The 21,162-nt window shown below is 52.0% G+C and overlaps 13 protein-coding genes across 13 annotated transcripts; 6 read left to right on the top strand and 7 right to left on the bottom strand.

The window, feature by feature from the left end:
* Positions 1–222: 222 nt before the first annotated feature.
* APUU_41404A (alpha-hydroxy acid oxidase) lies at positions 223–1,458 on the top strand (the record flags this gene model as incomplete). The annotated part of the gene is made up of 3 exons (XM_041704582.1): positions 223–295; positions 364–1,253; positions 1,306–1,458. The coding sequence occupies 3 exons, from the start codon at positions 223–225 to the stop codon at positions 1,456–1,458; spliced, it is 1,116 nt and encodes a 371-aa protein (XP_041557154.1).
* A 378-nt stretch (positions 1,459–1,836) lies between these two features.
* On the top strand, positions 1,837–3,408 carry APUU_41403A (uncharacterized protein; the record flags this gene model as incomplete). Its single annotated transcript, XM_041704581.1, has 1 exon — positions 1,837–3,408. The coding sequence occupies one exon, from the start codon at positions 1,837–1,839 to the stop codon at positions 3,406–3,408; it is 1,572 nt and encodes a 523-aa protein (XP_041557153.1).
* Positions 3,409–4,087: 679 nt separating this feature from the next.
* APUU_41402A (uncharacterized protein) lies at positions 4,088–4,873 on the top strand (the record flags this gene model as incomplete). Its single annotated transcript, XM_041704580.1, has 1 exon — positions 4,088–4,873. The coding sequence occupies one exon, from the start codon at positions 4,088–4,090 to the stop codon at positions 4,871–4,873; it is 786 nt and encodes a 261-aa protein (XP_041557152.1).
* A 226-nt stretch (positions 4,874–5,099) lies between these two features.
* Positions 5,100–6,447, bottom strand: APUU_41401S (iron-containing alcohol dehydrogenase; the record flags this gene model as incomplete). The annotated part of the gene is made up of 3 exons (XM_041704579.1): positions 5,100–5,471; positions 5,527–6,051; positions 6,100–6,447. 3 exons carry the CDS (start codon positions 6,445–6,447, stop codon positions 5,100–5,102), a joined length of 1,245 nt encoding a protein of 414 aa, XP_041557151.1.
* Positions 6,448–7,046: 599 nt separating this feature from the next.
* APUU_41400A (carboxymuconolactone decarboxylase family protein) lies at positions 7,047–7,670 on the top strand (the record flags this gene model as incomplete). Its single annotated transcript, XM_041704578.1, has 1 exon — positions 7,047–7,670. The coding sequence occupies one exon, from the start codon at positions 7,047–7,049 to the stop codon at positions 7,668–7,670; it is 624 nt and encodes a 207-aa protein (XP_041557150.1).
* A 103-nt stretch (positions 7,671–7,773) lies between these two features.
* Positions 7,774–8,871, bottom strand: APUU_41399S (sialidase family protein; the record flags this gene model as incomplete). Its single annotated transcript, XM_041704577.1, has 1 exon — positions 7,774–8,871. One exon carries the CDS (start codon positions 8,869–8,871, stop codon positions 7,774–7,776), a length of 1,098 nt encoding a protein of 365 aa, XP_041557149.1.
* Positions 8,872–9,313: 442 nt separating this feature from the next.
* On the bottom strand, positions 9,314–10,617 carry APUU_41398S (uncharacterized protein; the record flags this gene model as incomplete). The annotated part of the gene is made up of 4 exons (XM_041704576.1): positions 9,314–10,067; positions 10,117–10,228; positions 10,277–10,386; positions 10,442–10,617. 4 exons carry the CDS (start codon positions 10,615–10,617, stop codon positions 9,314–9,316), a joined length of 1,152 nt encoding a protein of 383 aa, XP_041557148.1.
* Positions 10,618–10,978: 361 nt separating this feature from the next.
* APUU_41397S (uncharacterized protein) lies at positions 10,979–11,866 on the bottom strand (the record flags this gene model as incomplete). The annotated part of the gene is made up of 3 exons (XM_041704575.1): positions 10,979–11,422; positions 11,471–11,683; positions 11,732–11,866. The coding sequence occupies 3 exons, from the start codon at positions 11,864–11,866 to the stop codon at positions 10,979–10,981; spliced, it is 792 nt and encodes a 263-aa protein (XP_041557147.1).
* Positions 11,867–12,228: 362 nt separating this feature from the next.
* On the top strand, positions 12,229–14,119 carry APUU_41396A (uncharacterized protein; the record flags this gene model as incomplete). Its single annotated transcript, XM_041704574.1, has 8 exons — positions 12,229–12,519; positions 12,608–12,937; positions 13,000–13,236; positions 13,293–13,382; positions 13,443–13,499; positions 13,558–13,651; positions 13,706–13,849; positions 13,911–14,119. The coding sequence occupies 8 exons, from the start codon at positions 12,229–12,231 to the stop codon at positions 14,117–14,119; spliced, it is 1,452 nt and encodes a 483-aa protein (XP_041557146.1).
* Positions 14,120–14,488: 369 nt separating this feature from the next.
* Positions 14,489–15,462, bottom strand: APUU_41395S (MARVEL domain-containing protein; the record flags this gene model as incomplete). The annotated part of the gene is made up of 4 exons (XM_041704572.1): positions 14,489–14,894; positions 14,958–15,080; positions 15,145–15,248; positions 15,301–15,462. 4 exons carry the CDS (start codon positions 15,460–15,462, stop codon positions 14,489–14,491), a joined length of 795 nt encoding a protein of 264 aa, XP_041557145.1.
* Positions 15,463–16,327: 865 nt separating this feature from the next.
* On the bottom strand, positions 16,328–17,743 carry APUU_41394S (Zn(II)2Cys6 transcription factor; the record flags this gene model as incomplete). The annotated part of the gene is made up of 4 exons (XM_041704571.1): positions 16,328–17,259; positions 17,304–17,413; positions 17,465–17,648; positions 17,698–17,743. 4 exons carry the CDS (start codon positions 17,741–17,743, stop codon positions 16,328–16,330), a joined length of 1,272 nt encoding a protein of 423 aa, XP_041557144.1.
* A 176-nt stretch (positions 17,744–17,919) lies between these two features.
* APUU_41393S (heme-dependent oxidative N-demethylase family protein) lies at positions 17,920–19,176 on the bottom strand (the record flags this gene model as incomplete). The annotated part of the gene is made up of 4 exons (XM_041704570.1): positions 17,920–18,156; positions 18,204–18,299; positions 18,344–18,891; positions 18,939–19,176. 4 exons carry the CDS (start codon positions 19,174–19,176, stop codon positions 17,920–17,922), a joined length of 1,119 nt encoding a protein of 372 aa, XP_041557143.1.
* Positions 19,177–19,587: 411 nt separating this feature from the next.
* On the top strand, positions 19,588–21,050 carry APUU_41392A (heme-dependent oxidative N-demethylase family protein; the record flags this gene model as incomplete). The annotated part of the gene is made up of 2 exons (XM_041704569.1): positions 19,588–20,062; positions 20,110–21,050. 2 exons carry the CDS (start codon positions 19,588–19,590, stop codon positions 21,048–21,050), a joined length of 1,416 nt encoding a protein of 471 aa, XP_041557142.1.
* Positions 21,051–21,162: the final 112 nt, after the last annotated feature.

Here is a 21,162-nt window from a genome sequence, read left to right as displayed (position 1 = left end):
GCATCGCACTTGTCGCCGACTCGTCCACGTCGCACAAACTCCGACCAGGATGCCAATTCCGAACCGTCACTGGCTGAGCTTCCGACGCCTTTGACTGATCAGCATCGGCTCTTCTTGCCCTTTTGAACTGTTGGTGCTCGACAAAATGGACAGCATATGGACATCCCACCACAGCTTCAACACACCACATCCGATTGCCATTCCCGCCTAATATATTCCATCATGACTGATAAAATCCTGTCGATAGCAGACCTGGAAGAGGCAGGTTCAAGAGTCCTACCAAAGCAGGTAAAAGGTACGGACCTTCAACCAGACAGATATCTACACCAGTCACAAACTGAGATATCGCTGCTTGCTGTGTAGAATTCTTCAACGCAGGAGCCACAAACCAGGTAACCCTACACGACAACTCAGCAGCCTACCGTAAATATCGCCTGTTGCCGCGCGTTTTAAAAGATGTATCAAACGTGAATACAAAAACCCCTTTATTCGACGGCAAAATCTCATTCCCACTCTGCGCCTCTCCAGCTGGAATCCAAGCAATGGCCCATCCAGACGGCGAACTCGCAACAAGCCGAGCATGCGCGAAGATGGGCGTACACATGGGCGTGTCCTCGTACGCGAATTACCCCGTCGAACAAATCACGCATGCTTCCAAGGAGGCCGGAGCTGGGCCCATTAACCACGCCATGCAGTTATACATCATGAACGACAAGGCCAAGCAGGAGCGAATCGTGCGCCGCGCCGAAGCCGCAGGGTGCAAAGCGATCTTCCTCACGGCAGACAGCCCTGTGCTGGGTGTTCGGTACAACGAGTGGCGGAATGGGTTCAAGCCCCCTCCTGGCCTGGGCTATCCAATGTATGAAAGATCCTCAGAGTGGATTCAAAGCCAATCGCATGACGATGGGTTTACGGCTTCGAACTCGGATTCGCATTCTTGGGCTGTGGATATCCCATGGTTACGAAGGGTAACTAACATGGAGATTTGGATTAAAGGGGTCTTGACGCCGGAGGATGTCGAGACGGCGATTGAGTATGGATGTGAGGGTGTGATTATTAGTAACCATGGTGGGAGACAGTTGGATGAGACTCCCGCTACTCTTGATGCTCTGCCTGCGTGTGCGAAGGCTGCGCGAGGGCGGATTAGAATCCATGTTGACGGGGGAATCAGGACTGGATCGGATATATTCAAGGCGTTGGCACTGGGTGCGGAGTGTTGCTGGGTTGGGCGTCCGGTATTATGGGGGCTCGCGGTATGTCTCTAATTCCACAAATTGCAGCCCAGTCGGACTAATGTTGTAACAGCATGATGGCCAAAAAGGGGTCGAACTGATGTTCCAGATTCTGTTTGATGAGTTCAAGCGATGCATGCAACTGACCGGTTGCAAGACGATATCTGACATCAGCCCTGCCTCTCTGGCAGTGGTGCGGGCTGATGGGCCTTTGGCACGACTTTAGCAGTCTGAAGGGCAGTATCAAGAGTAGATAAAGACAAAATATATAGAGCAAGTACGAAGTTATTGTGAGTATCTGGGTGGACTCCTGCTGAACGATGGCCGTGGCTGTTGGAAGCCCTGTCCTTGTATCTACAGTCGAGTCAATTAGGTAGTAGACATATTAAGCTGTGCTGCTCTAGCCATGGTTCTATTTCTATGCCCGCCGGTTATTTCCACAAATAATATCATCTATAAGGACGGGACACAGCCGAGGGCAGTACGGAGACCACCGCAGTTTAGCCGAGTGAGCGCGGGGTGGCCTATATGGGGAGAAGCAAGCATAAATAGTTTTACGCATTCAGAACAGTCTTATTCTTTCCGACAATCCAGTCTCAGCGCTATGTTCGTCTCTGTAGTGCTCACATCTCTACTAGGGCTGACCCAGGCATCGCCATGGTGCAACATCAAGCTAGCCCGGAAAATACACAACGTCGAAATCCTATCTATAAGCACTACCTATGTGCAGAACTACACCTCAGACGACCTCTCCAGCATTGCCCCAACAAACGTCTCTGCCATAGACTTCTGCAATGTCACAGTGACTCTGACTCACCCTCACGAAGACGACTTCGTGGTCATGTCAATCTGGCTCCCTCCAGCCGAAAGATGGAACGGAAACTATCTCGCCACCGGCGGAGGCGGCCTCATCGCAGGGTATTTCGCATCGAGCCAGGGTCCAGGGGTAGCCCTAGGCTACGCAACAGCCTCAACCGACGCAGGTCTGGCCCACGACACAGTGAACCAAACGCAGGGATCATGGGCACTTAAACGCGATGGCTCGCCAAATACAGCTCTACTCACCAATTTCGCATATCGATCGATCCATGATATGAATGTCCTTGGTAAAGCCATTCTCCGGGAGTATTATGGGGCTGGGCATCGCTATTCGTACTATCATGGCTGCTCTACTGGCGGGCGCCAGGGATACCTGTCTGCCATGTACTATCCGGACGACTTCGATGGGATTCTGGCTATTTCTCCGGCAATCCATACCCCTGAGGCATCTCCGGCGGACTTTTGGCCGTCGGTTGTCATGGGGAACTCGGTTGCTCCTCCGCAGTGTGTGTTTAACGCCTACGAAGCTGCCATAGTCGCTGCTTGCGACTATATCGACGGAGCCGTGGACGGCCTGATATCCACATACAATCCAGACGTATGCGACTTCGACCCGACAACGCTTGTTGGGAAGTCTATCGACTGCAGCGATACGAATACAACAATAACCATCACTCCAGCCGACGCAGACATCGTCCGTAAATGCCTGCGAGGACCAACAGACGAGAACGGAGAAAGGCTGTGGTATGGAATTCCCCCAGGAGCCAGTTTCAGCGGGCTTGCAAACACGGCCATAGTCAACGGCACAGTCGTCGCAAAGCCCTTCGAGGCCGCTGAGGCTTGGATCAAATACTTCATCTTCCAGGATGCGGATTACCCTGCTGCGAGCATGACGTACCGAGATTTTGCAGACGCATTTTCTCTCTCTGTTGAGAAATTCTCTCCCCAGTTTGGAACACCACATCCGGATCTCGACGGATTCCGCAAAACCGGTGCGAAGTTACTCACCTGGCATAGTCTGGCAGATGAGTATATACCACCAGCTGGAACGACTCAGTTCTACGATACTGTTCTCGAGGAAATGGGCGAAAAAGTAGACGTGGGCCAGTTCTACCGCGTGTTTCTGGCACCCGGGGCAGCGCACTGTAGCGGTGGATATGGGCCGGTACCGACGGATCCATGGGGAGCTCTGACGTCCTGGGTTGAAAATGCCAACGCTCCAGAGTATTTACTTGCGTCGACTGTGGATGTAAGTGGAAAGACTGTGTCGCGCAACTTGTGTCCGTATCCTTCAAGCCTTGTGTATCGGGGAGGAGATATGGACGAGGCGAGCAGCTTTGCATGCGAAGCTCCTTGAAGATTTAGTCTCAGCAGTAAAACAAAATAATGTCTGCAGAAAAAGGAAAGCTAAAGACCCACATGAAGATGTCTTTATTGTTAACTGGAGGCCAATCTGGATAGACTGCCGTTGGATCAAGACAGAAGCCCTAACAGGCAGCCCTAAGACTCTATCACACTGACAATGCGCAATGTTTTCCTCGCCAGTGCCGGGAGAATCTAAACTTCGTGTATGTTTCGGAATTAATTCTCAATATATTGCTATGCGCTTAGAATTACATTGCAGAGTTGTGTTGTGTTACGACTCAAGTCGCTTAACCTCATATCCTCTTCAGTAAGGGCACCGTCATTGGGGTATGCTTGGGAGTATCCGTTGACAGCAAGTTCTTTTTCAAGTAAACCCTTGGAATATCGAGCTTACCTTTGTTACCAAGATTACTATTTTAATTTTCTACGAGTGCATAGACTGCTGTCGACGTGACGCGACGGTCCAGCATCACGCATAAATAGCCTCAATCCACTCAACGTAACACATAGACTTACAGATGCAAAGATGGATATCTTCGACCGAGTCGCAGAGGAAAGTGAAGACTTCCTTGGTCGCTGTCGCATCTCTCCAACAGTCAACGTCGAGTTGGACATTATCACCATTCTGAACCTCATCTCCAGTCACACCCACAACAACACAACATATCAAAATGAACATCGCAAGAAACCCAAACACCTCAAACAACCAAGATACGTCTTTCTCAACAGCAACAGTACCACTAACACCCCGACTCAAACTCCCCCGAGACCCCGAAATCCTCGCCCCACGCCTCTCCCGCTACCTACACAAATACAACAAATACCCCAACGCCCCCAGCGTCCACCCAAACCCAATCTCCTTCCCAACCGGCAAGCAAAAGACCAGCTGGGCCTCCTCCCTCCCAGACGGAAACCATCGAGATACCTACGCCGTCTGGTGGCGCAGCCCCAAACACAACAAGGCTTGCTGGCTCGGCTGCTTCAGCACCTGGACATCGTCGTGGGTGGGAGATCCCAAATGGGATAGTCGTCCCTGGCATGCTTGGGCGGTCGCCGTGCTGAAAATGCAGGACGGAAGGGGGAAATGTATTATCATCTATGACTGTGATCCGAGGATCCCTAGTGGTGGATATGGGTATGGATATGGGTATGGATGTGGATGTGGATATAAACAGAACAAGCGGAGCCGGGTGATCTCGGTGCGTCCGCGCCGGTTTCTCCTGCCCGTGCAGGCGAAGTTGATCGAACATTTGAGGATGAGAGAGAATGTGCCAATTCGGGCGGTTTTCTATAGCACTGATACCCGTCGAGCGGGGAGGAATCGGTGTCTTTATTATACGATGAGGTGGATGAGGAAAATGGTGAGGTTTGGGGATAAGCCGTTTTTAGGGTTTGATAAGGAGGGACGGTCGTTGGATCCGAGGACGGAGAGGTGTGCGTTGTTTGATAGTCTGTGATGCTCTTTGGCTTGGTATTATGTGACACAAACGGGCTTTGTAGGAACATTGGCGTGGCTGGATCTTTGAGGGTTCTGAAATCTGGGGAGTTTTTGATTATTATGGATCTCCGAGCTGCAATTACTGTACCAAGCGTCCACTTGCAGTTGCGAATCATCTCTTTATTCATTGCGTAGCACAAATAAGCATATCCTATCTAAACTAGTACCGGTAAGCTACGTCGTGATCAAACCACCTGCTCCAGGATCTCCAACACCTGTGCCTTCTCATTCAACGGAACCGGATTCGTCCGACACCAGCGGTCATGCAACGAGTTCGCCGCAAGCCCATCGAGCTGGTCGCGTCCGACACCGACCTCACCAAGCGATCGTGGCATGCCGAGCTCGCGGAAAAGCGCATCCAACACATCACCCAGGTCGGCGGTTTCCTTGTTCAACCCCCGAGATTCAGACACTTTCTCGAATATCGGCTGCTTCAGGAGGAAGTCACGTAGCCGTGATTGGCGGTCATTGTTGGCGTTGTATTTTGCGTTGTACTTGCATACGGCTGGGAGGAGAATGCAGCTTGTCTCGCCATGGCCGACGCCGAGAGGGCCGAGCTGTACGGTCGTTAGATTCGCTGCGAAGACCAGATAAGAAAGAGCACGGGCATACCTGATGCCCAATGCCGTGGCTAGCACCGAGTTGCACTCTCCCACTTGTGCATGCTGCCATGGCATCAACAGACCCGAGCTGACAAGTCAGTCGCGCGTCGAGGTCTTCTCCTTTCGGGTCATGGCGGGACCTCACAAGGCCCGGAACCAAGTTCATGAGTGCCTTCAGTGCCAATGAATCGGAATCTTCAGTTGTACCTACAACGGCGCAGTACGTCTCGACGCAGTGGTCCACAGCGCGTACGCCGGTGCTTAACCAGGTATTTTGTGGAGTTGTGGATGCGACGAGCTGCGGGTCGAGAACGATCAGCTGCGGCCCGCGCAGAGGTGCCTGGAAAGAATGTTTGCGGCGGGTATTGTCATTAGTGGCGCCGGCGAAGTTTGAGTACTCTCCGGCTGAAAGAGTCGTGGGAACGGAGATGATGGGGACAGACGAGGGGCGAGGGTCGTTTGTAGGACGCTCCTGGTTTGGGCCCATGCAAAGGGTGTCCAGATCTTCGAATGTTTTGGCGTTATTTGCGAGAGCCTGTAAGTGTCAGTACCGGTTTCAAGATATATGCGCGAGTGTTCATACAAACGAAACCACTTTCGCTCCGTCCGTCAGCGTCCCGCCGCCGAGGGTAAGTATAAGGTCGGCCGAACATTCTCGGGCATCGGCTGTGATCTCGAGGACTTCTGACCATAGAGTATGGCTCTTCATGCCAATCCGCCGGCCGACAATCGAAATCTTGAGTTTGTCGAAGGCCTGGGCGAGTTGATCGAGTGAATCGGTATTCTTGGCCAACGACCCCGAGCAGATGACATAGACGCGCTGGGCGTGGAAAGTATTGACAGCATGGCGAGCAACGGCTTCAGGAAAGGGGGTGCCGTAGGAAAGAAGAGGGCGAGGACGGTCGAAGAAGGCAGGGCGAAAAGTCTCCATGGTTGTTGAGTAGAGAACCACTGGACACTGACTGATCTAAATCTTAGATCTTTACCCGAGGGACGATGACTAGTGACTTCATCTTATATGTCGATGTGGGGATGTGGGGCCGGTGGAGAGCTTGCATGAAATCATACAAGCATAGTGAACACCGATAAATGTAGATGTCATTATTAGTTATCTTTCGCAGTTATTGGAGCTAGGGGAAGGACTGTTCATATTGAGATCGTGGTGTTACAGTGCTGGTGGTGATGTCCATCTCGATCTCGAATGGGGGGTCAATTTAAGAACAAATCCGCAATGGAATCTGATAACGGCGCTGCATTCCGCCGATTCCGCTTATTCTGCTGGTCCCGAGTGTTCGTTTCCTCATCTGTACTTGGATACAACATGAGTCTATTGAGGAGGGAAGAGCCGAGGTGGAAAAGAGAAAGTGAGGAAGAGAGAGTAAACATTTACCCGCCATCACCTGACCCCGCATCAACTCCAACACCCTCAATCAAATCAATTCCTCTTCACTGAATTATTTAATGCACCTCAGATCTACATTCAGAAGAGTCTCTCTACCTAGATTCCTATCTACAACCCGCCCATCCACCATGCGCCTCCCCTACGCCCCCTCCGAGCCGGCCACCCCAGACGCCGAGACTGCCGACATCTACGCACGCATTGCCGCGCGCCGCGCGCCGCGCCCCCTCATCCCCCTCGATCTGTCGCTGCTGCACTCCCCACCAGTCGCGGACGGCTGGAACAGCTTCGTCGGTGCCATCCGCACAAAGACTACTGTTGACCAGGGTCTCCTCGAGCTTGCTGTCTCGCGGGTAGCCGTGATAACCGGCGCCGTGTACGAGTGGAACGCCCATGCCCCACTTGCGCTGAAGGGCGGAATCCAGCCCGCGGAACTACAGGCGGTGCGCACGCTGCCGTCTACCGCGCAGGGCGATGTTGATACGGCCGTGGAGGCGCTGGGTAAGAGCGCGTTGACGGCGCAGCAGAAGGCTGTTGTTCGATATACGGATGAGATGACGCAGACGGTGAAGGTGCAGGATGGAACCTTTGCGCAGCTGCAGAAGGAGGGGTTCTCGGATCGTGAAATTGTGGAATTGACTACGGGAATTGCTTGCTACAACTGTGTGAGTCGGGTGCTGATTGCCCTGGATGTTGGAGAGAACAATGGGCGTGAGATGAAGAGTGTTGATGAGTTGGTGGAGGGTTTGAAATAATGTCTTTATTTTGATTTAATTCCTGTAAATATCCCAATCAATAGAAAGTCCAAACACTAAATGGCAATAACCAAAGGGCCACCCGTTAATCAATTCAATGAATTTAATGCAGCGTGATCGACTTCGCCTTGGGAGCTCCGCCGCATTCATACGTCGCCAGCAGCGTCTTATCGTCCACGGCCGTAATGCCCGGCCAGTGGCTCAGATGGGGACAGATGACCTGGGGACTCGTCCACTGGATCTTGCCATTGCTGGGCGGGCTCCCAAAGACAACCTTGATGGCTGCATTCTTAGTCCACTGCACCTGATGATGGTCTTCATCGTTCATGAAGATGACCGCCAATGAGCCATCGCCAAACGCGGCAACCTGCGGCGACCCAGCATTACGACCGCGCCGTGGCACGTAGACGCGGTGCCGATTACCCCACGTGTAACCATCATCATAGGAGATAAGAGCCTCCAGGTCAAAAGGACCAAACGTCGTTGTTTCAAACACCATAACTAAAGCCTCGCGCCCGTTATCCCAAGTCTTCGCGATTCCATTCATTCCATCTCGGAAGGGGTCCTTCTCCCCCTCCAGACACTGCGGTGGACTCCAGGTCGCACCGCCGTCGGTCGAGCGCACCAGCATCGTGCACTGGTTGTTATGCGCAAACTCCTGGGAGTACGTCAACATGACCTCCCCACGGTGCGACATGCGCATGAACGGCTCCCAAATGCCCAAGGGGGCTCTCTTCTCCGCCGCCTGCGAGAGGAAACGCCAGCTCTTCCCGCCGTCCTGGGACCGGCAGACCGTGATGCGGAAATGCGTGGGACCGTTTGGACCGAGGTCATGGTTTCGGAAGGCAGCCAGAACAGTCATGGGGGCGATCTCGAGGAGGTACATGTTGTCGACGTCGCCATCGCCGCGACTCACCTCGGAGAAGTCGTCGAAGCGGTAGCCGCCGTCGGTGCTGCGGGCGATGTGCAGAACCCGGGTCTTGCCTTCGAAGCGGGTGAAGGCAGAGAGGATGCTGCCGTCGGCCAGCTTTGCGAGTCGAGGATACGTCCCACGAGGGTGGGAGCACAGCAGGCGTTCATCGTCGTTGATGATGCGCTGGCCCTGGAGGGGCGGGCCTTCGGAGGGAGGGCCCCCAGGGCCGTGGCCGTGGTGGCTGTCGACGCCGAGTTTGTTGAGGATCTTCTGTCCGAGGTGAGGCATGTTGAATGGATTCAGGTATTGCTGAGAAGAGAGAGAGGAAAAGAAGCTGGAGAGTTGCTGCCTGCTGTTGTTTGGCTTACGCATTCCTGATGATGTCATCACCTCCTTCACCTCCAGCTTCACCACTTTGTCACTGCACCTTGACGTATTCAATTGGATACGTCAATTGACTCATTGAGTCCCTTGCAGGTGCCGGTTTATGGCAATTGCCATTCACTGTGAATATGCTACGAGCTGGGAGTTCACTGGCGTACTGAAACAGCCCCACGTGAGCTTCCACCGCTGCTTTACAACTCCACGTCTATCCAACAGTCCGATTCACAGGAGTACAAGACTCTGTTGAAATAAATGAAATCAGCGATTCTAATTCATTCATGTAGTTTATGTCCTTCTCAATGATGGTAGCCGATGTCGATCTTCTATTTGGCTTATATGTGATATGCTACCACTCACGGATCCCCCCATCAGGACCATAAAACTCCTTGCATTGCCATGGCACTGTTTCTGCAGCAATCTCCCTTACCAGCTCCTCGTCAATCTCGATGCCCAGTCCCACCCCCGTCGGCGCCTTGACATACCCATCCTCAATATCAAACACGCTCTGATCCTTCAGGTAGGTAAGCAGATCGATATCCCCGGCCTCTGTATTGTAATGCATTCCCAGGCTCATCTCCAGGATGGCAAAGTTCGCCGTCGACAGTGCAACATGCAACGACGCCGCAAACGCCACTGGTCCCAACGGACAATGCGGGGCAATGGCCACATCGTAGGCCTCAGCAATATTCGCTATGCGCTTCGTCTCCGAGATCCCGCCGGCGTGTGCGATATCCGGCTGGAGGATATCCACTGATGCATCTTCCAAGAACCGCTTCACGTCCCAGCGCGTGTACAGCCGCTCTCCAAACGCAATCGGGACGCTGGCCTGGTCTGACAGCTGCTTGATAGCTTCGGGGTGCTCGCATAGCAGCGGCTCCTCGATGAAGAGCGGCCTATGTGGCTCAAGGGCTTTGGCTAGTTGTTTGGCCATGGGCTTGTGTAGGCGGCCGTGGAAATCGAGTCCGGCGTCCAGTCCGAGTGCTTTGACTGTTTTGAGACGCTCCACGGTGGCGTCGAGGATCTGGGGGGAGTCGACCCAGTTTATGTCCTCGGTTGCGTTCATCTTGACGCACTTGAGCCCTTGGGCGATGCGTGCTTTACTAGAGGTAATCAGCCCATATTCTTTGATTCGACTGTAGATAAACCTACGCGGCCACTTCGATGTCGCTCGGTCTGTCTCCTCCAATCCAGGCGTACACTTGGACTTTCTGGCGAACTTGGCCACCGAGGAGCTCGTAGACTGGAACTCCCAACGTTCGACCTGGCTGTGTCAGTGACTGTGACAAGGGTGAATATAACCTTTGCACACCTTTTAGATCCCATAGAGCAATATCAATGCCTGAAAGAGCCGACATGAAGACAGGCCCACCGCGGTAAAAGCCATGTCTCCAGAAAAATTGCCAGATATGTTCAATGTTACTGGGAGATTCGGTTAACCGCTGCGAGTAATAAGAGCCAACTGGATCGCACTCACTTGGCTTCCAGTCCTACCAGTCGAACAGTCATTTCGTCTAGTGCACCTTCGACAGCCAGGTCATGGCCTTCCAGCGTAGCTTCACCCCAGCCATACCCGCCTGCCTCGTCGGTGATCTTGACCATCAGCCATCGCGGCTTGACGCGGAAGTACTCGACGGACTTGATTTTGGCCATGGTGAGAGGATGTCGGATAGAGGTTCAGTCCAGCCTGGAAGCTACGTATTTGAGTGGAAGCCAAGGACAGGGATCTACAGTAGCGTGGGGGTATCTTCATCGAACTTGGCGTGGGATCTGGAGTTTACCCCAACTTCAGAATCCTGGGGATGAAATCATGCCATGGAATGCCCTGGTCTGGTACAACCACGTTGTGACTGGGGATGCGGAGAGCTCTCTAAGATGCCCCCACACTGCGTGGGATTGACGTCTCCTGGTTGATATCGAGCATGACTGCTACTTGGGCTATACAGATTCCATTCAGATGCTTCACTCGGAGATAGTCCGAGCTGGCATTATCATTCCTTAGTGGAGGTCGCCATCACCTTCCCATCCACCCTCCATCAACAGTCAGAATCTCACCAGACACATACAAACTGGCCTTGCTGGCCAAGAAGATCGTAGCACCCTTAAAGTCCTCCGGGCTGCCCCATCTCGCCGCAGGAATCCTGGCCAGAATACTCGCCGCCCGCTCCTCGTCCTTCAACAATGCCTCGTTCATATCCGTAGCAACATACCCAGGCGCGATCGCATTCACATTGACACCCTTGGAAGCCCACTCGTTGGATAGGGCCTTGGTCAACTGTGCGACTCCGCCTTTAGCTGCCGCGTACGCAGGCACAGTCAATCCACCCTGGAAAGACACCAGGCTCGCAACGTTGATAATACTTCCCCTGTGGCCGCTCGCATCAGGCGTCCGGGTGAGCATGTGCGCACCGACATCCCGGCAGAGGGTGAATACCGTAGACAGATTAACCTGTAGCACCTGTTCGGAGTCAGCATGGGAATGCGTAGGCAGACTTCGCTGGCTCACCTCGTCCCAATCATTCTTGGGGAATACATGACTCGGATGCCGTCTCTGTATACCAGCACAGGTCACCATAATGCTCGGATCATGACCGTCCTTGAGGATTCTAGCGGTCAGCTCGGAAACGTCCTGGTCCGATGCTAGATCGCAGGTGTAGACCCAGGCTTTTCTTCCTAGGCCCTCGATTGTCTGTTTCGTAGCGCAGTTGCTCTCATCGCGCTGTACGTGTCAGTATCCACGATTCCACAAGCTGTTTGAGACTGTTACCTGGATTAATATAATATCGGCCCCTGCCTCTGCCAGGGCAATTGCCATGTCTGCCCCAATGCCCCGGGTACCCCCAGTTACGACCGCTGTCCGCCCCTCTAGGGAGAAATATCTTTCAAGGGCCTTGCTGGCCATATTGTATCTTGCTGTTTCTGGTGCAGTTTCGTGAATGGATGCTATATCAAGTTATGCTGCTGTTTAATATAACCCCACCTCAGTGCTGTTCCTCGGCCGTGTAATAGCGAGTCATGACCCCTGCAACACGGAGAGAAGACCGCAGAGTGATATGACCCCCACGACACACGGGGTGCAAAGCTGACCCCCACGTTCTCCAAGTCTGTCAAACATGAGTCTATTTACCCCGGAAAATACCTGGTATAGACCCCCGCATCTCCGCAATCCGTGGTATCAACCCACTCGGTTCATGCCCCATATCTATATCCCATAACTTCTCCATCTCTACCTTAATTTTGTCAAAGCCGCAACAGAACACCAAAATGGCCGACAAGGACCATCCTCGAACCTCATTCACCGAAGACGTCGATGAAAGGCAGCTGTCCAAGGGGGGCATAGGGCCGCCCCTAAAACCAGCCTCTCTGGCCGCACTTTCAGAAGAAGAATGCGCCAAAATCGGTCGGAGGGCGACATTGAAGCTGGATGCCATGATCATGCCGTGCATGGTTATCATGTATGTCTTCAACTATCTCGACCGACAGAACATCGCCGCGGCAAAACTCGCGGGCATCGAAGACGACCTCAACATCTCGGACGTGGAATACCAGACCTGCGTTAGTATTTTGTTCGTTGGATATAGTAAGCCTGGGTCTTCCTATAATGTATGTCTTCACTGCTAACTACTGTTCAGTTCTAATGCAGGTCCCCTCGAATATGATCGTGGGCAAGATCCGGTGGCCTGGTATCTATATCTGCATTGCAATGGCCATCTGGGGCCTCGTCTCAGCCCTTACTGCTGTAACTCATAGTTCAGCTGGGCTTATGGCGTCTCGTTTCTTCCTCGGGTTTATAGAGGCGGTCTTCTTCCCCGGTGCTTTGTTCTACCTGTCTCTATTCTACACCCGAAAGCAGTTTGCCCTACGGACGGCAATCCTGTACTCAGGCTCGCAGCTCGGAAATGCATTCGGCGGTCTTTTCGCTATTGGAATCTTGGAGCTGGATGGGAAAAACGGCATTGCAGGCTGGCGATGGGTGAGCACTTCTGCTGTCCTCCGAGTTACATTCCCTGACAAGTGTCACTTTCTCTACCGTAGCTCTTCCTAATCGAAGGAGTGCTTACTATCGGCTTGGCCATTATAATCGGCTTTATCCTCCCCAACAAACTAACAAGACTGAAAGGCTTCACGGTAGCAGAACAGGACTGGCTCGTGTGGAACTTCGAGGCAGACCAAGGACAGCAAGACAACGCAGACGAAATCAGTGCGAAGAAGGGTGTCTGGATGGCCGTGGTGGACCCAAAGACATGGCTTCTCATGTCAACCTTATATTCTGTATGCCGCCTCTTTTCCTCCTTAGTTCTTTGGGGGATTGATGCTGACAGCTGCAGATTTACATTGCAGGTGCCGTCAGCAACTTCTTCCCTTCGGTGGTTGCTACGCTGGGATACGGTCGGAATGAGACATATGCTTTGACTGCGGTATACACTGCCAATATCCCTAGTTTGCAGTGTATGATTTCGAGCTAACGCTTTTACTAGCCTCCTTATGTCCTCTGCGTGATCGTTATGATAATCAACGGGTTCCATTCAGACAGGGTACATACCAAACCACACCATTTCTCCTTCCTATGCAAGACTAATAATGATATCTCAGAAACAAGAACGATACTGGCATATCGTATGTCCAATGGTAATATGCCTAGCCGCGAATATCATTGCCGTCGCCACCCTGAACACAGTCGCACGATGTAAGTCAGCCGAGCCAACACAGCAACCACCACTAACTACTGGTACTCCTACAGACGTCGCAATGATGCTAATGCCCGCCTCGTTCTACGGGGCCGCCATCGTCGTCCTATCCTGGATAACCGCCTCGCTATCCCAGCCCAGCGTTAAACGCGCGTCCGCAATCGCCTTGATCAATGCAGTCACCAATACTCCGAATGGTACGTCCAAGCCTTTTTTAACCCCTGGGGCAATGGTAATGATGTTAATTCTCGGTCCTAGTGTGGTGCTCCTATCTCTATGGCGCCCCACCCCGGTACTTGGCTGCCTTTGTGGTGAATCTGGCTGCATCAGCCATGGCTATTGTTGCAGCCACGGCAACCAGGGTTTATCTCAGGCGCCAGAATCAGAAACTGGATAGTGGGGTTGATATTGGGCGCAGTGGACCCACGGCTGCTCAGAAGGCTGCTGGGTTTCGGTATACTCTGTGAAGAGCCTTGTCGTTTATATTTAATGATACCTGGTATAACTATTGTGACTAAATATAGAAGCTGGACAGGTTGTGAAAGAGCCATATATCTTACCAGAATTCCATGAAACCTCTTAATTACTTAACTGAATATTTTGCTTTATTGCCAATATGGTATAAATGCCATATAAACGAATTATCTGACGATCTCCACCATTTCACCCATTAGTTATTACAGTCTAGTTGTGCTCCTTATGCTCCCCATGTTAACAGTGAAGACTTAACACCCAACAATCGGTACTTCCTCAACATTAGACGCCTATATAGGATAGCGGTTTACTTCATGACACCCTGCTCCAACATTCTGCAAGATAATGATGTGATAGAAGCTTCACGCTGCCTGTGGGGCACCTACAGTGTGGACCTCTGTTGCTTGACTACCCTGGATTGAATAGCCTTGACCTTCCTGGGCGGGATATGTTTGCTGACCCGGAGGTGAATAGGGTTGGCTACCCGGAGTTGAATATGTCTGGTTACCCGCAGGAGGATAGGCTTGGTTACCCGGAGCAGGGTACGTTTGATTACCCAGAGTTGGATTGGCTTGACTCCCAGGATGTGGATATGCTTGATCACGCTGGGCAGGATAAGTGTGACTTTCCGGCCCTTCATCCTGGTGTAGAGGTGCTGAAGATGCCTGGGAATGATGCTTTTCGTGTACAGGTAAGGGGGTCTTTCTGTCGCGACGCTCCAGCCACAGAGTATATGTCTCGATAAACAGTGCGAAGAAAGTGAAAATACTAGCAATACCAATATCAGTCAGACCGAAATACTCACATGAAAGGAAACATGGTTGCACGTACAAGGTGAGGAATATAAAAGCCTCGTTCGCCCATTTCTTCGAGCACGACACGCCGGGGGGTGCGTTTAGATGGCAATCCTTCTGGTTGCAGTCAACAGCAGAAAATATGAAAGCTGTAAGCCACCTATGTATTAAATTTATCATGTCAGTCTCTTGATATGTTTGCTTTATCGGAATTGAATCCATACAAATACGAGAACGCGATATCGATGAACAGCACAAAGTCCTTGGCGGGTGTACTGAGCCATGGCGAAACGAAAGAAGGTATAAATACAGCGACGGACACGACGGCCTGGGTTGTATCTGATCAGCAAGCTCTTCTTGAAATGGGCGGGTCAACTCACGATGATTTCCACGTATGTAATAGTCAAGCCGCGGGGGCCTGTGTGGATGAAGGACGAGGTGATGCCGAGAACGACCACTGCACTAACCCATTGAATGACTCGATTGCAGATGATAAAGAAGTTAAGCTGAGCTTCAGTTAGGATTGAGACTGTCCGCGCCATTTTGTCTTAGGGTAAGATGGAGATCAGTAATAATTTGTGCGACATGCACCATAATGTCTGGGACCTCGAGGTCTTATATGTTGGGCTCTCTGAGTGACGGTTTAATATTGCGCTTTGCTTCGAAGCGCAATTGATAGTCTATAACATATTATAATATACGGTGATGTTTTCCGCCTGATGAACTTTAACCTTGTTTGCAAGACACCGGAATTGGTAAAGCTGGTTGCCAATAGTCGTTGGCTGTCGGACTATATTATGGCCTGTATAGGGATTATTTGACAGGATTAAGCCCTCGTCCTGGCTCAATGGAGGGCAGACTCTTCCACCCATGTAATATTGCCTCCTAATATTACCTTACGGGATCTTAAATAAAGTTGCCGGATAAAGGCGTAAAGATTGATGTAGAATTCTAGGCCTTTCCTTGCCATTCCGAACAGCTTCATGACGTCGCACCCAGCCAACACGACAATAAAACAATGAATTAAAGGGGATGGAGTGGATAAGGTATTATGGACGCTTTTCTATTCGGTCTATTTTTCTATCCACAAGTTTGACATCTGGGTCCTCGGTCTAGAACCGATAGATGACAAAACGGACAAGTCCTTGTCTTCAAACAGGGAATAACGGCCTTACACAGACTGTTGATATCATGGACTTAGGAACCAAATAATGAGGCTTCCGAATGATCCGTAAGGAAAGACCTCTCAACGTATATCAGGTTAATATCACACTGACCAATTTCCAAGTTAATCAGACGGGGATCCTTTACGTATATGTATCCTCCAAACTCGCCAGCCCCAATCCCACCCAAGCCCTAAACACCACCAAACAATAAAAATAAGACCATAAACAAGAAGAAAGCAGACTACATAATAAACCCCTCCGCCAACCCCTTCAACGCCCTCGCCCAATTCCCCTTCCCATCCCAAATAACCTCTAACAGCCTTATCGCATACAACGTATTCCCAAACCCCGTCGTCTCCCACAACCGCTTCAACTGCACCGTAACAAACTCCCGATCCTCAACCTCCTCGCACTCCGCCCCGGCAATGAAGAACGGCCACGTCAGGATATGTCCCCCCGGCGAGGACACATTAAACGCCGCCGTTGCTGCGAGGAACTGCCGCACGAGTTGCGCGTTTGCTTCCCGCGGCAGGTTTGCGGCGCGGGTCTGGTAGATCTGTGCGGCGTTGTGGATTATCGAGGCGAGATTCAGGATTGAGGGGGAGTGTTCTGGGTGGATGTCGAGGTAGGTGAGGAGGAAGCCGAGGTCTGGTTTGGATGGGCTACAGCTGGCTCTGCTATGTTTGTTATCATAATCTATATCGGCTTTTGTGTGCCTGGGTATGTCGATTGCGGCAGTGGTGAATGGCCCTGCATAGAGGGAGATTTTCCGGATCTGCTGCATGAGAAAGCGGCTTAAGGGCGTGGGTTTGGCTGTCTCAAGCGTTTCAGGTCCGCCCTGCATTTCGACGAAGCTGCGAATCATGCGGAGGAGGATGGGGAAGTCGGTGCGGACTGCGATCATCTCTTCAATGAGGAGGATGACCATTGTGGCGAGACTGGGGTGCGCGGAGGATGGGTTTGTGCGCTGGTTCAGCCCGTGGATAGCGGCCATGCGGTACTTGCATGCTGCTGCAGACCATTCCTTGTAGTGTAGGGAGAGATGGGAGGCAGAGGTGGCCATGATGGCGTTGCGGACAGTGTCATCTTGCTCGGTCATGGGGAGGATGAGGTCGCGATAGCCGTTGAAGATGAGGTTGAAGGGGCCCATTGCGGGTGCGACTCGAGTTGAGACTGTCTTGTTAGCTTTCATAGACAATTACTGGGTAGGAGCTCACAGTAGTTGAGTAGAAAGCGAGATTGGCTGTCGACATGGTCGAGGGCGTAGAGTTGGTGCTGTCCAAGATCTGGTATATTGCTACCACAGCTGCCAGAGTCTGGACTAGCCCTATACAGAGTACAATTAGCAGCCTCCTCAGTAGATAGAACGTCGACATACACTGCATCCTGTCCTGCATCCTCCACAGGGACTGGCTTCCCCGCCAATCTCCCCCTCGACGCAACACCATCGTTGAACCGGTACCGGATCCCCAGGCCAGAGCATTGTAGGCCCTTTTTCATGCACTTCTGGCAAGGCTCGCCGCGGTCGCAGTTAATACGGCGTTGGGAGCAGTTGTAGCAGCCTGTGGGGCAGACTATCAGTAAGGCCAAGCCAAGAATGCATTTACTCACCTTTTACTCTTCTTGGCTTCTTCTTTGGCGGTGGCTTATCACTCATTCTGATTGACAGAAAACAGAGGATTAACAGAGTGGGATGACTACAGAAGCAGAGGAGATTGATATCAGGGTAATACACGGAGCAGTTGGAGACAGATGCACATCCCCGCAGAATCCACAGTCCAGTGGCACGCGCTATTCCAGATCAGTGCAATAAAATGAGCACTGCTGTGTCTACTATATATGATTGGTCAGATACGCCTTTGCAGACTCGCCCCAGACTGCTGCCCGTTTGTAGAAGTGGAATCCTGGTGCGTTGCCCTGTCGCAGCCCGTCAATCGCCTCTGCCAGAGTCTCTCCCAGTCCTTCTTCCTTGATCTCGTCCAGGCTGTACTGCAGCGTCTTGAACGAGAATACCAGTGCGTGGCTCTGGGGTAGTCGATGCAGATACTGTCTCTCCACTCGGACTCGGGCCTATAATAACTATTAGCCTCTCTCAGTGCTTTATGTTCGCAACATACAATATCTGGATTGACTGTTTCCTGGAGAATCTCCTCGCCTTCATACAGATGGTTTCCACTGGGTGTGAAGAGTTCGCCTGTAGTTGTTATCGTCCACTAACCAGTTAGTATTTCATCCAGCATAACCGTCGTGTTCTTACATTTGCCCTCATAATGAACTTGCCCACAGGAAGTCGCGAGAAGTACCGACCCATACTCTTCTCAAGCTTCTCCTTGTACTCCGGCACAGGCTTATGGATATCTCTCAGCTTGAGATTCAGCTTCTGCGACGTGTCAAACCCATTCGGAAAGCAAGTCACCAGTCCACGCAGCGTATAGCTGTCTCCATCCTCCGACGGCAGCAGGAAGAGAAGGTCGTCCTCGACTAGCCCGCCCAATGTTCGCAGGGTATCCAGTGGTTCATTACCGCCAGGAGAAACAGGGACTCGGTCTCCGTTGACGAGATTATCAAGGACCGCAGGCTTCTCCTTCCCAGTCGCTGGACGCAGTTGGAACATGCGCGGATACCGCGTTGGGAGGTACGTCCCGACCAGCCAGATATAAAACTCGTCCAGGGCTGGCTTGACACAGTCTGCGGCTGCGAGGACTGTATCCGGGTGCTCGGCGATGATCTTCTTGCGGAGGTTGATGCGGCTGAGGTAGTTCTTGTCTATCTCGATCAGCTCGCTGGCGGTTCCTTCTTGGATGCCTGGCTTGGTTAGTTTGGTGTTGTTTCTCTGTGGTTATGCTTCGTACTCATAGTGAGGTTATATTTTGGCTTGAATGGGCGCAGCTTGATCGGTTCTTTTGTCTTCCAGTCGAAATCTGGCAGCGGTTCGATGGGTGGGTAAAGATCTGTATTGGCTGTGTCACTGATATGTAGACATTTGCTGTATTCTCGTCGTGTAGATAAAGTAAAGATAGAGAGTAAACCAATGCAAATGACCACGCACAAGAGCGTAGACCACCCAGGCCAGTGTGGAGTGTCAAACATGGTGATAGCACAACGATCAGAGCTGCCTTTCACAATCTGTTAGGAACTTCTGTCTACTTATGGCACATCTCTACTTATGGCACATCGGCTATTGTAGGGCTCATACGGGCTTGTTGGAGTCACTCCGCATCCAAGTGCTCATTCCACCTCCCTAGTTGGGTCATCTCCACCCCCTCACTATCGTGGGGTAGGACATGTTCGTTGGCATCTGGATTTGTATACCATATTAGGGATACAGAGTGAGCAGCAAGTCCTAGGACTATTTCGTTACCCCGCATAATTAATGTTGTTGAACGGAAGAGTAGGTAGAATAAGGACTGCATGACAAGAGATATAGATAGACCTGATCAGTTAAATAGGCCTTCCCGGCCAGAGTGAGAGATTGTAACAATTACAGTACAGTGGTTCAAAATGCATATCAGAGCTGTTGACTATCTACACCCCCTGCCGGTTATGTATAGCTGGGAGACGGCAGGGCCGACTCCTGTGCATGGTCTGCTTTTACTAGGACTGGCAGTCTTGCTCTGTATCGCTTTTACCTACAAGCACCGATACCAGGTGAAAACACGCTCCAGACGCTCGGGGCATGGTCTCTACAAAGATGTACTTCCTCCGAGTCGCCGGGAGGCCACTGGCGTCAACGCAGTTCCGCCGCTGGAGATCCTACTGAATCTTGTGCCTCTAGAAGACAGAGTGACAAGTCTCCCTGGAACCTGCTACACACCGACTGGCTTTTCCTCCAACGACATCAATCGCCTGGGTCGGTTTCCTGACTATGCCACGCTCAGCGGCGTTCGACCCCCTGAGCCATTGCCGCACTTTGATATCAAGACTGCCTTTGCACGGCCATATCGACCTGTCCGATGGCCATACCACCAGACAATGTGTACGTCCACTTCCCATCAAACTCATATAAAGTCTTACACAGATAAGCCATTAGCAAGATGGATCCCGACTACTGGCTCGAACTAGAACAGAACTACCGCATCCGCATCCAGCAACGACAAGAACTATACATACGCCACGGCAAGTCCGTTCTCGACTACCTCCCAGGATCTGAACTCGCCTGTCGTGAACTCATGGAAATGGCCCTTCAGTTCCTCTGCAATCGATACCCCAACGCCTTCCAGCTCCTCAACCACAGAACCACCCTGCGCAACACCATCCTCGACACCGAAACAAACCTCACCCTCCTGCACCCCCTACACGTCCTCCTAAACAACATCCCCGAAGACTTCGCCCTCACCCTCCGCAATCCAGAAACAGGATCCTACCACCTCCGCGCAGGTATAATCTGCAGCTCCCTCGGGTGGACGCTAGGCAGCAAACTCGGACAGGACATCGACGCCATCCATGCCCCTGTGCCAGAGTATACCTCCAAAATGGCCTTCTCCATGAACCGCTTCTTCGCAAGATTACCAACCGACAAGCCTATCCAGCGCGGCTCTTGGGGTATCGAAATCGATCAGCCTATCCACATGGCCCCCGGCGATCCAGCTGCGCAGCGCCACGATGTCCAGGACCCAGACGTCTCGCTAGACAGGTACCACCTCCGTGTAGACTGGCAAACTCTTCGCCGGTTACCGGTCTCAGCGGCGATTGTGTTTAATTTCAAGGTGTTGTTTACTCCTGTGACGCAGCTGCGGGGGGAGCCGTATATGCCGTCGCTGTTTTTGAAGAACTACCGCGAGGCGAAGAGGGCGTTTCTGGAGCATAAGAATGCCTGGCATACGGAGGCGACGGTGGTTCCGGCTTTGGAGCGTTGGGAGGAAGAACAGAAGGAGGATGAGGTTATTCCTGGGGATTGGGAGGTGGCAACGTTGGCGGAGTATCCCTATTGTCCTGGGCGGGAGGCGACCACCTCAGTCGGTTAATGGATGGATTTCTGTGTTTTGCTTTACGATGGAGGGAATGGTAGAACCGGATTGTCATGGTTTATTGCTGGAATGAAGCCAAAGCCGAATGCCTAGAGGTTATTGTTGTCTC

This window comes from Aspergillus puulaauensis, chromosome 4 (genome assembly GCF_016861865.1).
Source record: "Aspergillus puulaauensis MK2 DNA, chromosome 4, nearly complete sequence".
Taxonomy (NCBI): Eukaryota; Fungi; Ascomycota; class Eurotiomycetes; order Eurotiales; family Aspergillaceae; genus Aspergillus; species Aspergillus puulaauensis.
This window is presented reverse-complemented; position numbering and strand designations above follow the sequence as displayed.